Below are 12,628 nucleotides of genomic sequence, written 5' to 3'. Positions count from 1 at the left end.
TGACAATGCTCTTTAATTCTGAAAATAACGAAATTAGTCACAATTAGATCGATTTAATGTGATTCTTTCGATATTGTCTGTCCCACAACTCGTGTCTTTATGTCGATCCCTGAAATCGTTTTGTGGTAAAAATTTTTATTTTGGAACGTGATCTTCTTTTTAAATACATTTTTGTAAAATTGCTATATTTATACGTACAGAGTATAAAAACAGTTGTTTGAAGGTAATGGAATGCTCTTTAATTCTGAAAATAAAAAAATTAATCATAATTAGATCGATTTAACGTAATTCTTTCGACGCTGCTTGCCCCACAACTCGTGTCGATCCGAGAAATCGTTTTCTGGTAGAAATTTTTATTTTGGAACGCCATCTTCTTTTTAAATAAATTTTTGTAAAATTGTTATATTTATTACGTACAGAGTATAAAGACAGTTTGTTTGAAGGTAATGGAATTGATAATTCTGAAAATAAAAAAAATAAAGAAATTAGTCACAATTAGATGGAGCATGTTATAAATTTAGATAAAGAAATGTATCCGATCCGAATTGCTGATTGAATTACTGATCGAGGTATTATTTTTCTTACAGTGATTTCACACTCGGAGAGATCATCGAGGAGGAAGAGCGATTCTAAGAAGACGAAATCGTTTTCTCGGAAACCTGACTTGGAGTACGTCCAATTGATGAAACTCGCCGAGAATCAGTACGAGGATCCACGTAAGTTCCATAATATAATCATCGATTATCGCCTCGTTATACTCGATAATCGATCGATGTTGAGTAGCCGTCCCCTTAACTCAACATCTCAAGTGATCGTTATCTAAAGTGAAGGATTAACTCTAATGACGATATCTCTCATATTTTCATCGTAGCATCGATCATTTAACGATTATCGGCCGTATTCATCTATGGGAAGCGAAAGAGATACGCGATACAAGAGATAAATTAAAATTAATCGTTGGAAACTTCAAGACTTCGGTGTCGCGTAAAAATTTAAATCCGCTTTAAATTAATAAATTGGGTTATTATATAGACGTGGCAAATTATTTCAAATCAATAACGTAACAGACCAGAGATCGAATACGAAAGATCGTAAACATCCGATGTAATTATAATAAAATATTCGATTTCGCGGAAAAACAAGCAGAATTGCGAACGAATTATCATAAACGCAGCTAGTTTAATCAATGCAAATTGGCGGCAGTGTCGATCAAGTACAAATTATTCAAATATCCCCGCCATCGTTATAACATAATCTAATCCCAAAAGAAGGGATCAATGATCCGTAATCGAATTCGAAATTTTCGAGAGTGTCGATTTTCAAGTCAAATCTCGGGACGCCAATCGTTTAAAATACGGGTCAAACGTTTTGAATAAATTCTCCTCCCCTTCCCCGATTCTCCTGAACCGAGATACGAATCTAATCCCGGAAGTTTCGACCGGTGAAATTATTTCCTCGCGGATCGCGTGCTGGCCGCCACCGTTACGACGATTCTCGACGAATATTCGCGCCATTTTTCAAACGAGAGATGATCCCGCTCGGTTAGAAAGGGATCGTGTTACCGATCGGGGAAAATTTCGATCGCCTCGCCTATTCGGAAAGGATCCGTTTCGAATCATCTTTGACGAGAAGTCTTGTTGTTGAAACAAGAAAGGAAAGAACGAATATTTTTTCTCTCGTTTCGAAAAGAAAACTTTAAATTTATCGTGTTTAATCCTTTAAACGGGTACGAAAGGATGCGTATAAGAAAAATTTCCAAATCATCCCGAGATATATCATGGATGGTATCGAATCTTGAAACAAAATAACGTTAAATATTCGATCGTCGCCTCCATCGAAACGCTTCCAAGAACCGCGGTCGCAGATGTCCTTTTATAAATAATCTGGTTCCGGTCGCATCGTCTGCTTTCTTTCTCTCTTTCTTTCTTTCTTTCTTTCCTTTTTTTTTTTTATCTGCTCGTCGGTGCGTGCCGCGTCTCGCACAATCGAGAGCTTAACGAGGCGAACGTGATCCCGATAAAGGTGGTGTATAGAACGCCACGGCCAAACGCCGATACGCTTCAAGGATCGCGCGGCGTCCACGTTCCGATCGCGTTGCCGTCTATAATTGCGCTAATCATCGAATCATCCCTCCCTTCGATGATCCAACACCCGACTCGATCTCGATCGAACAATCGAACAGATTGTCGCGCGACACGTATTTGGCAAATATATTCGAAATTAACTCGCAATGATGACGATTTACGGGACGTGCGATAAGAAAGAGTTTTTCTATTTTCGCATCGATACTTCTAAAAATTCCTGTTTCATTCAATCAAAAGTAATCGTGTATTTAATCCAAGTATTTTTATTCCAAAACCTCGTCCTTCCAAAATTATCGCCATGGGAACCGATATAGATATTCACGGAAACTTCATCCTTCGCAAAAAGAGAGAAAAGAAGGAGAGTTAAACGTGATTTATTCCCCTTCCCCGGCGAGAGAAATAATCGGCGCGAATTAATAGTCACGCGACCTGTGAACAGTTAATGAAACAGTAGGTTTTACGGTAAAACACGTTTCGCGAGAGGGGTTTGGAAACGAGATGGAGGAAAACTCGTGGAGGCGCGACACGCGCGTTTTGTCACGCACCGGACGCTCGCCCTGCCAACGATTCGACTGTCAACGATTACCGGCGACAAATGGACTAGTTAGCCGGCCAGCACGCACGCTTGTATCTTTAAGTATTCGAAGGAGCGCTTGAAACCGGTGTCCAGTTATATTATGGGGAGGATAGGATGGGATAATTATTAGGAATTCATGAAACGGCGACGGGGGAGGGAGGGTGGAACGAGTATATTGGGCTCGGTATATTATAATGATTGATCACGAGAATTTGTAACGGTGCTTTTTCCCGGATATCGAAGTGTGGAAAAGTTTTTTTCTTTTTTCCTATTTTCCGCATAACGTATTTTCTTTGTTGAAAATCGTGCTCGATTATAATCTAAAGACAAAAGGAGATTATTTGCATAACAGGAAAAGGAGAATGTAAAATTTCTTTAATAAATTTCAATTAAAAAAAGTAAAAAGGAAGCTACGATAGTAACGTAAGAATGTAATTAATTAATAAAAAAGAAAAAAAAATTACCATATTTTTTATATTATAGTGTAAATTAATTGTAATCGTATATTTCGTATAAAAAATATATCGCGTACAAAAATGTCGATAATCCGCGGTTTGAAAACGTAGAGAGAAAATAAAACACGTGCGAGTCGTACGAAAGTATATACGAAAGTGTGTTGTATATGTCCGTATATCCGAATGAGTAATAAATACGATTCAATGGAATTTATGAAATGTTTCCAAACAGTGCGCGCCAGTATTCGTTCTGCGAAATTTCCGAATGTTTTTGTTACGCGCGATTCTTAGAAATTTTCCAATGTTTCCATTCCGTTTGTTTACAGCGAGCGAATTCTCGGCGAAACGACGCCACAGCGGGCACTTTCGACCGGCGACAGCCGAAGTTTGGGATTCTCGTCCTCAGTACGAGTTCACCGCTTTCGGGAGACGGTTTCGTTTGCTGTTGGCACACGACACGAGCTTCGTCTCGCCCAATATTAAGGTAAAAAAATCCGTCCGTCCATTTTTCTCGTACGACGCGTTAGTATAACGAAGGGTTAATTTTTATCCGATTGTCGGGGAAAAAATCTATCTCGTTATTACGCCACGCTTGTGCATTCATTCGCGATCATTATCGAGTGTGCTTCTGTGGAGAAGCTTGCATAATATTTCTCCTTCCCAGGCGAATCGACGAGGCGTTAAAAATCGCCTCGAGCTTCGTTTTCTTGAATTATTTATCTCGAAATCTTTTTACATACGCGAATATTCGATCGTTGAAAATAAAGTAGTAGAGATAGAGTGGAGAATTTTCGAAAAATTTTGTTCTCTCTTCGCTTCTCGATCTATCTTATTGATCGTGAAAATATAAACGAATTTGTAAAAGTTTTTTTTAGAAATTTTTACGTATAGAAGAAACTTACTTCTTAACGTCTTAATTCAATTGTAGCAGAATATTTTTCGATATTATCAATATCTGTATAGAAATTTCATAAAAAGACTCGTCATATTGCGTGGAATTTTTTCGTTTATTCGTAATTTTTGAACTCTTTATATAAAATTCTCGATTTCTTGTATATATATATTGTAATAATTTACGACGATAACGAAATATATAAGAGTGACTTTTGAATAGATCACACGCATCACGGAGAATACCAGCAGAAGGGAAAATCCAGGCCCTGAACTTGGTTGCTTCTACAGTGGAACCGTGGACGGTGATCCACAATCCGCTGTCACCGTCAATCTTTGCCACGGAATGGTGAGTCGAACAATCTTGATCATTTTGATAAGAATCATTTTAATAACCTCGTAATTAATGAAACCAAACCCGGGGATATTTTGTAGAATATCGATCAGAATATTCGATGAAACTATTCCTTTTTTTCAAATTATTTAAAATTTGTCGTACTTTGACATTTTTTCCCCTTCTTCGATTATAATTTCAAGTTAAAAGTTAAAATATTCGTCAGTTAATACGAGCATTAATTACGAAGGTATCGAAGAAGCTTGGTTTCAGTTACTTAACCCCAAGATTATTGGTAGATTATTTACGTTATTCGTAATTTCGCAAATCTGAAGAAAACTCGCGTTGGAGGCGGGTTCCAAAGATAACCGTTTCACGCGAAACAATTTTAAACACCCGATACAATGGAACGCGCCAAATATTTCCGCGCAATTTGCATTTCTTTCTCGGTAAAGCGATTTCTAAGCGGGATCTGCGTCCCTAGAGAGGTCACTTGGACGATGACTTCTAACCGGGATGCAGGAGATTATTTTTAGATGATGGGTGTGTACGGTGTTTGGATGCCTTGCTGGAGATTTTTAGATTGTTCCATCATTTCCTCCCTCCTTTCCCTCCCCCTCTCTCGAGATTTTCTTTCGACAAATTTTATTCCAAGGGAGACAAATTAATCTAAACCCGTTTGTATCTCAAAATTTTTAAATAACTCTCTGTTTTTTCTCTCGAATTTCTAACTTAATTATTCCCTTCTCGAATGAAAATAATCAGGATTCGTGCGATGATGTTCGATTTTGAATTTTTCGATCGAAAACTCGAGATTCAAATAATATTTTAATTCCCTGCCCACGTTGAGTATATATATATATATATATACGTAAAATAAACATAACGTAATAATACGTAACACCAACAATTTGTTACACAAAGTTATCGAATAACGAAAGTTGAAATTTATTTTATCTCTACCCTAAATCTACTTGTCCGTTCGGGAGCAAGTAGAATATATTTGCACAAATATTTACGCGCTACGTATTTATCTAATATATATATATATACCGTGTAATCATATCAACTTTCGATATTTCGCAAGAAAAATATAATTATACACGTACGTATATATATATATATACACACATCTCATTCAGATAAAACGGAATAAAAAGATTTCGATTATCCGCGCTGTTGATCGCGTGTTGCCGCTATCAATTATTCCCATCCGAGCGTGTAATCGGGCGTTGTTGAGTTTCGAAAGGGTTTCCCGACTGATATTAACTGATTTATTCGGGTCCGCTCGTAATTGATAGCCGATGGTTTAGACCGCTTAGAGATGATTTACTAGGCCGAATTTCGTCCCGTTGGATACTCGTTCGTACGAAGAGACTCTATTAATTCTCGTGGTGTAACCATGGAAAGGTTATTCTTGTTATACTCGGATCGTTGCGGTCGGTCAGTGATTTTCGATCGTCTCCTATTTTGTTACATTTTGCACGATTTATTCGAGAAAGGTGTTCGTTGATCGATATTGTATTTATACGCGGATATAAAGAAAAGAAGAAAAATATAAATTTGAGCGGGAAACGGGTTACGTTTTGGAACGAGACCAAGAGATAATAATTGGAAAGTAAATCGGGGAGGGAAATTTTTCAACGCGATAAGAATGCACAGACTGTCGGCCGTTGCCAGACACGGTCGGTCCGTGCGCGCTTTCACGACCGCATTCTGTGTGCATTTGATAGGCGCTAGGTCCAGATTGGACATTTGCCATGGTAACGTTAGAACGAGTTTCCGGATAATCTTGGCAAACGCGTATCGTTTGACCGAGTTCGCGAGTGAATCTTGTCATCTTCGTTCGCCGATCCATCTCTTCGCGAGATAATCGAGAAATTGTCGAGGATAGATTTTTTTTTTCTTCTTCTTTTCTTATTCTTGTTGCCTTCGAGAAGCTTGAAATACTCGGATCGATTTGTGGACAGGGTTGGATTATTACTTGGTAGAATGTATTGAGAAGAAAATATTTTATCGATTTTAGGTTTTTAATATAAAATTATAAGGGTTTGATTTAAGCGATTTTTTTTCTTTTATCAATTCAATCTTGTCGAGGGATTAGAAGAGAGATAGTTTTTTTTTTTAATTTTCGTGATATTCCTCTGTGTTATATTTAATTAGAAATAGGGTGAAGCGATAAAGGTTAAAAGAAAAATGTATTTTCCAACGGAAGTATGAAATTATTTCCCCAGTTTGTCCATAAAGTAAAAAAGTAGTAAAATAAATAGCTATTTCATATTTTTCGTTACCATCAATGCAAATCATGATAATACGAGTTATATTATCTTCGTATGTATCGATCTATCGATCGAAAATAGCGAAAAGATTAAACGAGCTGACGCAAATTTTTGCCTCTCCATCGGTTACGAGAATTCCACACGTGGATGTTTACGTACACGAGGCGGATTTTCTGTCGTTTCTGCGAATGCAGATGCATAAAAATGAACGTGATTAATTAAAAAACACCTTTGCCGAGCTAGCTCTGCCGCTTATTAAACAGCTTGGAATGAATCGATCTTCCTTTATTTATTTTTTTCTTCTTTTTTTTTTTTATTTCAAAATTTTAATTAAATTTCAAGTAAATGATAAATTTCTCGAGGATTTCTTTTATTTTTTTTTTTTTTTTCTTAGCTATTGCATCAATAATTGAATTAAATTAGAATAGATATATCTCGAAGAGATAATTAATTTTATTTAGGCTTTTAAAAGGATATTATTTTTTAATATTTCGGTGATTATTATTTAAAATTCCTTCGATGATCTTTCAATTCGTTAACTTATATATTAAAATTTTATTGAAAATATATCGTAAATTTTTAGAGGATCGTAATATAGGAATTCAAAAACGATTTCGATTTGTTTTATTTTTCTTTCTTTACAATTCTTTAATTTTTCTACGTTTCTAAAATTAATGACAGGTTTAATACAACTTTTACAGAATTTAAATTCGTCTACTTATTGTTACACGCGAGATGCGTCTGATAATATCGCGATCTCCACTACTTGCAACTACAAATATCTGTTGCAACAAAACTCGATAGTTTCGCGATCGATCTCTCGGCAAAAATCAATTCTTCTCGATATACCTTAAGATCCATCGATCTCTGACAATTACGTAAAATTAATTATCTCGGAATCAATTCGAAGAGTCAAGTTTTCCAATAATTCTTTAATTCCCGCTCGTTTAATATTCGTTACTCGTTTAATGTTAGTTAAAAATTAAATCGACTGAGATAAATCACATTCAAATTCCAATGAATTCCGTAAATATTTTATTCACATCCACATTCTTCAAAATCCAATTCTCGCTACGAGAATTCTAAATTTCTTCCGTGAAAATCTTTCAATTTTTTTCTTCTTCAAGTAAAAAAATAAAATTCTCGCGAAACATGAAAATCTTGATGTTTAATCAGCGATTGATAGATGCAATTCCACGGAAATACGGATTCGGGCAAGGCAATTTCCATGGAAGGAAAATAATCGAAGGCAGATCGATATTTTAAGATTCGCGAGATTTACGAGTTCCTTTTAAACTTTCGTTTTTCGGTGGTGACGTTTCTGAAACGAGAGAGAGAGAGAGAGAGAGAGAGAGAGAGAGAGAGAAACATGGAATTCCGCTTTTTCACCGTTTGCCTTGGTCAATATTTAATATTTATAGGAAACGCGTTCGAACGAATCGCTGCCATGTGCGAAAATCATTTGTCAATAAAGCGACGACGCTTTCGGCGAAGGTTTCGTTTCTTTTTTCTTTTTTTTTGGAAGCTTTGAATTTTATTTTTGCCTTCTTTGAAATAAATCTACAAGATTGAAATATTTCTGGCGCGATTTTATTTTTGATCGGTGAAAGTGAATGAAATTTTTGAGATTTATCGAGATCTTTTTCTTTTATTATAAAATAGATAGGAGAGGAAAAAAATTATATTTTAAACATTTTTGTATTTAATATTTATGAGAGGTTTGTAAAAAGAATTTAAATTAGCGAAAATTTTGTATTTGACGAGGATTGGATATAAAATAATTATATTTTCTAGATAATTTTTTTCCTCGTGATAAGAATCGTAAAAAAATTTCTAGAATTTTAGTTTTTTTAATTCGAAAGAGAGTCTTTCTCGTAATTTCGTAACAGGAACAATTTTTCATCGATATTATTACATGCATATAGTTTTCGTTTATCGGTATACAAAGAGGTAGAATATTTTCTTTTCTCAAAAATTTATAGCGTTTAAATCGCGTCACTTTTGTTGCAAACGAAAGAGAGAAAAAGAGAGATATATATATATATATCACTGTTGGTAGCGTCTATTTTTAATATTTCCAGTTTCTTTTGAGAAATTGACGTAAATTCACGTTGCCATTTGCATTTGTAATATTATTAAGTAAATGAAATCGAATTGATCAAATAGAAAAATATTAGCACGCTCGATTTTCTTCCAATCATAGATGCGAGCATCGATCCGGATTATTTCGATGTAGAATTCCCCTCAATCAATTTTCATCGTCCCAAAAAAGAACCATGAATGAAATTCTATTTACTCTTGTTCTCTCGTTCATTTTTAAATTTTGGTCCAGCCTTTAATGCGATAATTAAATGGTAATTAAGAAAATTCAACAAATTAAACAATTCTTTAAATATTACAATTCGTTTGATATTTCTCCCCAACCACTTACCTTTCAATTTTCCACAATCCTCATATTTTCTTCTAACCCCACCCACACACACACCTCCAAAGAACTAACCATCCATCTTTTAACTCTCACGAATCCTTAAACCCTCGTCCACCTCGTTGAAGGTCTCCTTAACCGTGACGAGAGTCGAGGAGGGGTGGAGTCTAGGGAAAATCGCGGATGTAACAGGATGTAAGTTTTAATTGGCTCAGAGAATCGTCTTCTACCGCGTTTCGATCTCTTGATTTATTCCGCTTTCCTCGCTTCTTGCACCGTTTCTCGAAGCGGATGGACACGCGGATGGATCTCTCGAAGGCCGTGGTCGCAAGAAACGTTCGAGTTTCCGAGAACCGGTGTTTCTCCTTTGCTCCGCTCTTCCCCTCCCCCGTCGTTCACATGTTGTTTCGCTTGTGTTTGCCGTTCGATGACGTTCGATTTAGATCTCTGCGATCTTTTGGACGAGATTTGTCGAATTTCTGTGAATTTTCTTTCCTTTTCTTTTTAACGGGGATTTCTTGGAGAGCTTCTTAATATTTTTTCTCGCACGAAGTTTCTTTTTTATTTTAGAATTTGAAAGATACTTTTGCAAATTTCGTTTCGAATTTTATGAGACGTGTACACGCGAAGTTTTTCGTTTCGTAATATTTTTTTTTTTCCTTTTTTTCCTTCTAGGAATTATTCGCGTTTTGAATTTTCTTTGTCTCTCTCTCTCTCTCTCTCTCTTTCTACAAAAGTTGCGTCGTAGGAGTCGTAAAGAACGTATAATTGCTTGTTTCTGTACGATCTTTGTGTATCTGAGACAAAGAAGAAGATCGAAAAGAGAAACTTAAAAGGCCGGTCGGTTTAACAACTGCATCTGTTGTTTAACTTTGCCAATTGTTTGCAAATGTTTCTCCCTTCCGTTTTTCCTCCTCCTCCGAGTTGCGAATCTCGAAATAAGTTTCCATTCATCGCGGATCCATGTTTCTATCATAAAAAAAAAAAATTACGTAACAACAACCAACTCAACTTATTTGCATTATTCGCAAATAATCTCGCCTTCCCGAATTTACGATGAAAAAAATGGACGAAAAATTCGAAAGAGAGAAGAAACCCACGATTTTTTCTTCCCCCCGTTCCGTTCGCGGAAAATCGACGAAATCATCTTTCCTTCGTTCGAAACAATTCGCTCTCCCAACGATTCTCCCAATACGCCGTTCGCTCCCGTACAGTCGTAACTCGTTTTACCTTGGCCATAAAGGCCGGAGTCGGAGTTTAAAATAGGCCCGTCAGAAAAGACGTAACCCGAAGTGCTGTCTGTCTTTCCCCTTGTTTTAATTGCCATTGGATCGTCAACAGCCTCGTTAACGGGGTGTAAATCAATTCCTTCCTTCCGCGACCCTCTCGTTTCCTCCTCCTCCTCCTCTCCCTCGAAACCTCGACGAAATTTCGCGGGAGGAGGGGAGAAGTTTTTCGGGTGGAAGTTGCACAGACTGGCGGATTTCACGCGCGTGCACATTCCCATGGGACGGACGGGAGGGAAAAAGGTTTACGAGCACGTTTTTACGAGCATCTCGTATTCTTTCACACGGCTATTTTCGACGACGCCGGGGGCCCGGACAATTTAATGAATGAAATTTGAACTTCCTCGGGACACGTTTCGGGTTCAACGACACGTGTGCTTTCGTCGATTTGCATCGACGCGTTTGCAAATTTCTCTTTTTTTCCTTTATTTGGGGGGATGAATGAGTATAGGGGGGATAATTTTTCCCAAGAGGAAAAATGGCGAAAAATGACGCGCGTTCGTTTCAATATCTCGATCGTGAGATTTTATTGGACGATTGATGCTTTTCTAAATTTTTAAATTTCGTTGAGAATCTGGTTTTTCATTAGTAACTGATCGTTAAATATGTGTAACATCTGTTAAATATAGGCTGCCAGGAAGTTTACAATGAAAACGGAACGTCTGCCGTTTTTTTGAGAAATTTTTATTTCGCTTTTCTTCCTGAAAGTAATTCAGAATTTATGTAAAGCTTGTATCAATCTTTAATTCGTTAAATTTAAATTAAATTCGTATCCGAAATGCAAGAGAAATTGAATAAAATTCTGATGGTCGAAACGATTAGTTCGAGCAGCGAGAAAAGAAGAGAGGTGAAAATGGCCCGAGCGAGGAATCCAGGAATGGATGGAAAAAGATGTAATCGTAAATCATAGCCGCGTGCCGTTAAATCTCGAGTTTTTCTCGCGAGTCAACGACGAGAGATGCGTTCTCCTCCTCCTCCCCCCTCCTCCCTTCTTGTCTACTTTCAAGAAAGATTGACGACCGAGCGGGTCGACCGAGGACGTTTCGTTTTTCTCCCTTTTTTATCGACGATTCGCCGAATGTTTGAGCACCGCGCGGCGATTCGATATAATCGGCCGGTCGGTAAGGTTTTTTAAGGCGGAGGAATTTGAATGAAAGTCTCTCGCGCGCACTTTTACTTTCCACTTCGAACGGCCATTGTTGTCCGACGATGGGAAACCGTGGAAGCCGTGGAAGCCGTGGTATTTTTCACCGCGTTAAAGAATTGTATTATTGGCGAACGATAAGAATGCGTGTAAAAGTTGGAAAGTTTTTAAAGAGGAATCTTTTTAAATAATGACATAATTCTCACCGCGTAATAATAAATTTTTCTCGATGAAACGAAAGTTGGAGCAAATTAAGTGTTATATATATTTCGGGAATTAGTTAATTTTTGTAGAATAAAATTTCACGAGGAAATAAATTCGCGTTAATTTGTTATTAATTTTTGGTAAGAGGCGCATCTGTTTGGCGCGTTTTCTTAGAAATATTAAACACATTATATAATATGTTCTATAATAAAACGACTATAAATGTTTTACGCGTTTTATTACCAGTATTGTATTCTCTTGTTGAGAATGCGAAAGATTACCTCTCACCGCCATTACTCTTACTTTCGCGCGTTACTTCGAGACACTTAACATTCATCAATCCGTATTCGAAGTGTCCGTCCGCGCGTGAAACTCTAAACTGTCATTATTTTTTATAACATCTACCTATCCTTCGACCATTGCATCCGTAAGAAAAAGGTCGAGAGCTCAACGATATACCTCGATAGAATCATTTATAATCGATCGTGATTCATCGATCGTAACGAAAAATTTCCTCTTTTTTTTTTCTAAATCTTCCCGATTATAATAAAAATTTTACCTCGATATATCACTTCGTTTTTAATTTCGTTCAAAAGGAAACTACGAGCCATTCCACCGGCCATTCTCCGACTCTGACAGCCTCTTCTTACTTACTTACGTCTTTAGCTTGTTCGCTGCAGCTAGTACAAATGACGCTTTTATGAAACTCGCCACCCAAAGGTGAACGAACCTTCCATCTAGAATTATTAGTTCCAATCTTCGAATCTCAATTTTATATAAATCGTGACGAAACGACGTGCACGCGTATTAAGAATAATAAATCGGAACGAAAAGAAATTCCAGAGGATCTCTCTCTCGTCTCGATCCTTGAAATATCGAAGAAAAATTAAGATATCGATTTCCATTTCGATCGTGGGAGTCGCTGGAAGCGAGAGTCGAGCCGCTTTTC

The 12,628-nt window shown here is 36.9% G+C and overlaps 1 protein-coding gene across 5 annotated transcripts in view; it reads left to right on the top strand.

The window, feature by feature from the left end:
- The window catches only part of LOC412091 (A disintegrin and metalloproteinase with thrombospondin motifs 9), a 120,657-nt gene that overhangs the window by 38,335 nt on the left and 69,694 nt on the right, over nucleotides 1-12,628 (top strand). For all 5 annotated transcript variants that reach the window (XM_016913999.2, XM_016913998.2, XM_016913996.2 and 2 more), the window contains exons 3-5: nucleotides 588-716; nucleotides 3,443-3,600; nucleotides 4,231-4,356. In XM_016913999.2, the coding sequence (XP_016769488.2) occupies nucleotides 588-716; nucleotides 3,443-3,600; nucleotides 4,231-4,356 (413 nt within the window). The remainder of the gene's footprint in view (nucleotides 1-587; nucleotides 717-3,442; nucleotides 3,601-4,230; nucleotides 4,357-12,628) is intronic.

The sequence above is a fragment of the Apis mellifera genome, linkage group LG9 (genome assembly GCF_003254395.2).
Source record: "Apis mellifera strain DH4 linkage group LG9, Amel_HAv3.1, whole genome shotgun sequence".
Taxonomy (NCBI): Eukaryota; Metazoa; Arthropoda; class Insecta; order Hymenoptera; family Apidae; genus Apis; species Apis mellifera.
The sequence above is the reverse complement of the archived record's forward strand: the minus strand, read 5'-3'. Positions and strand labels throughout refer to the sequence as shown.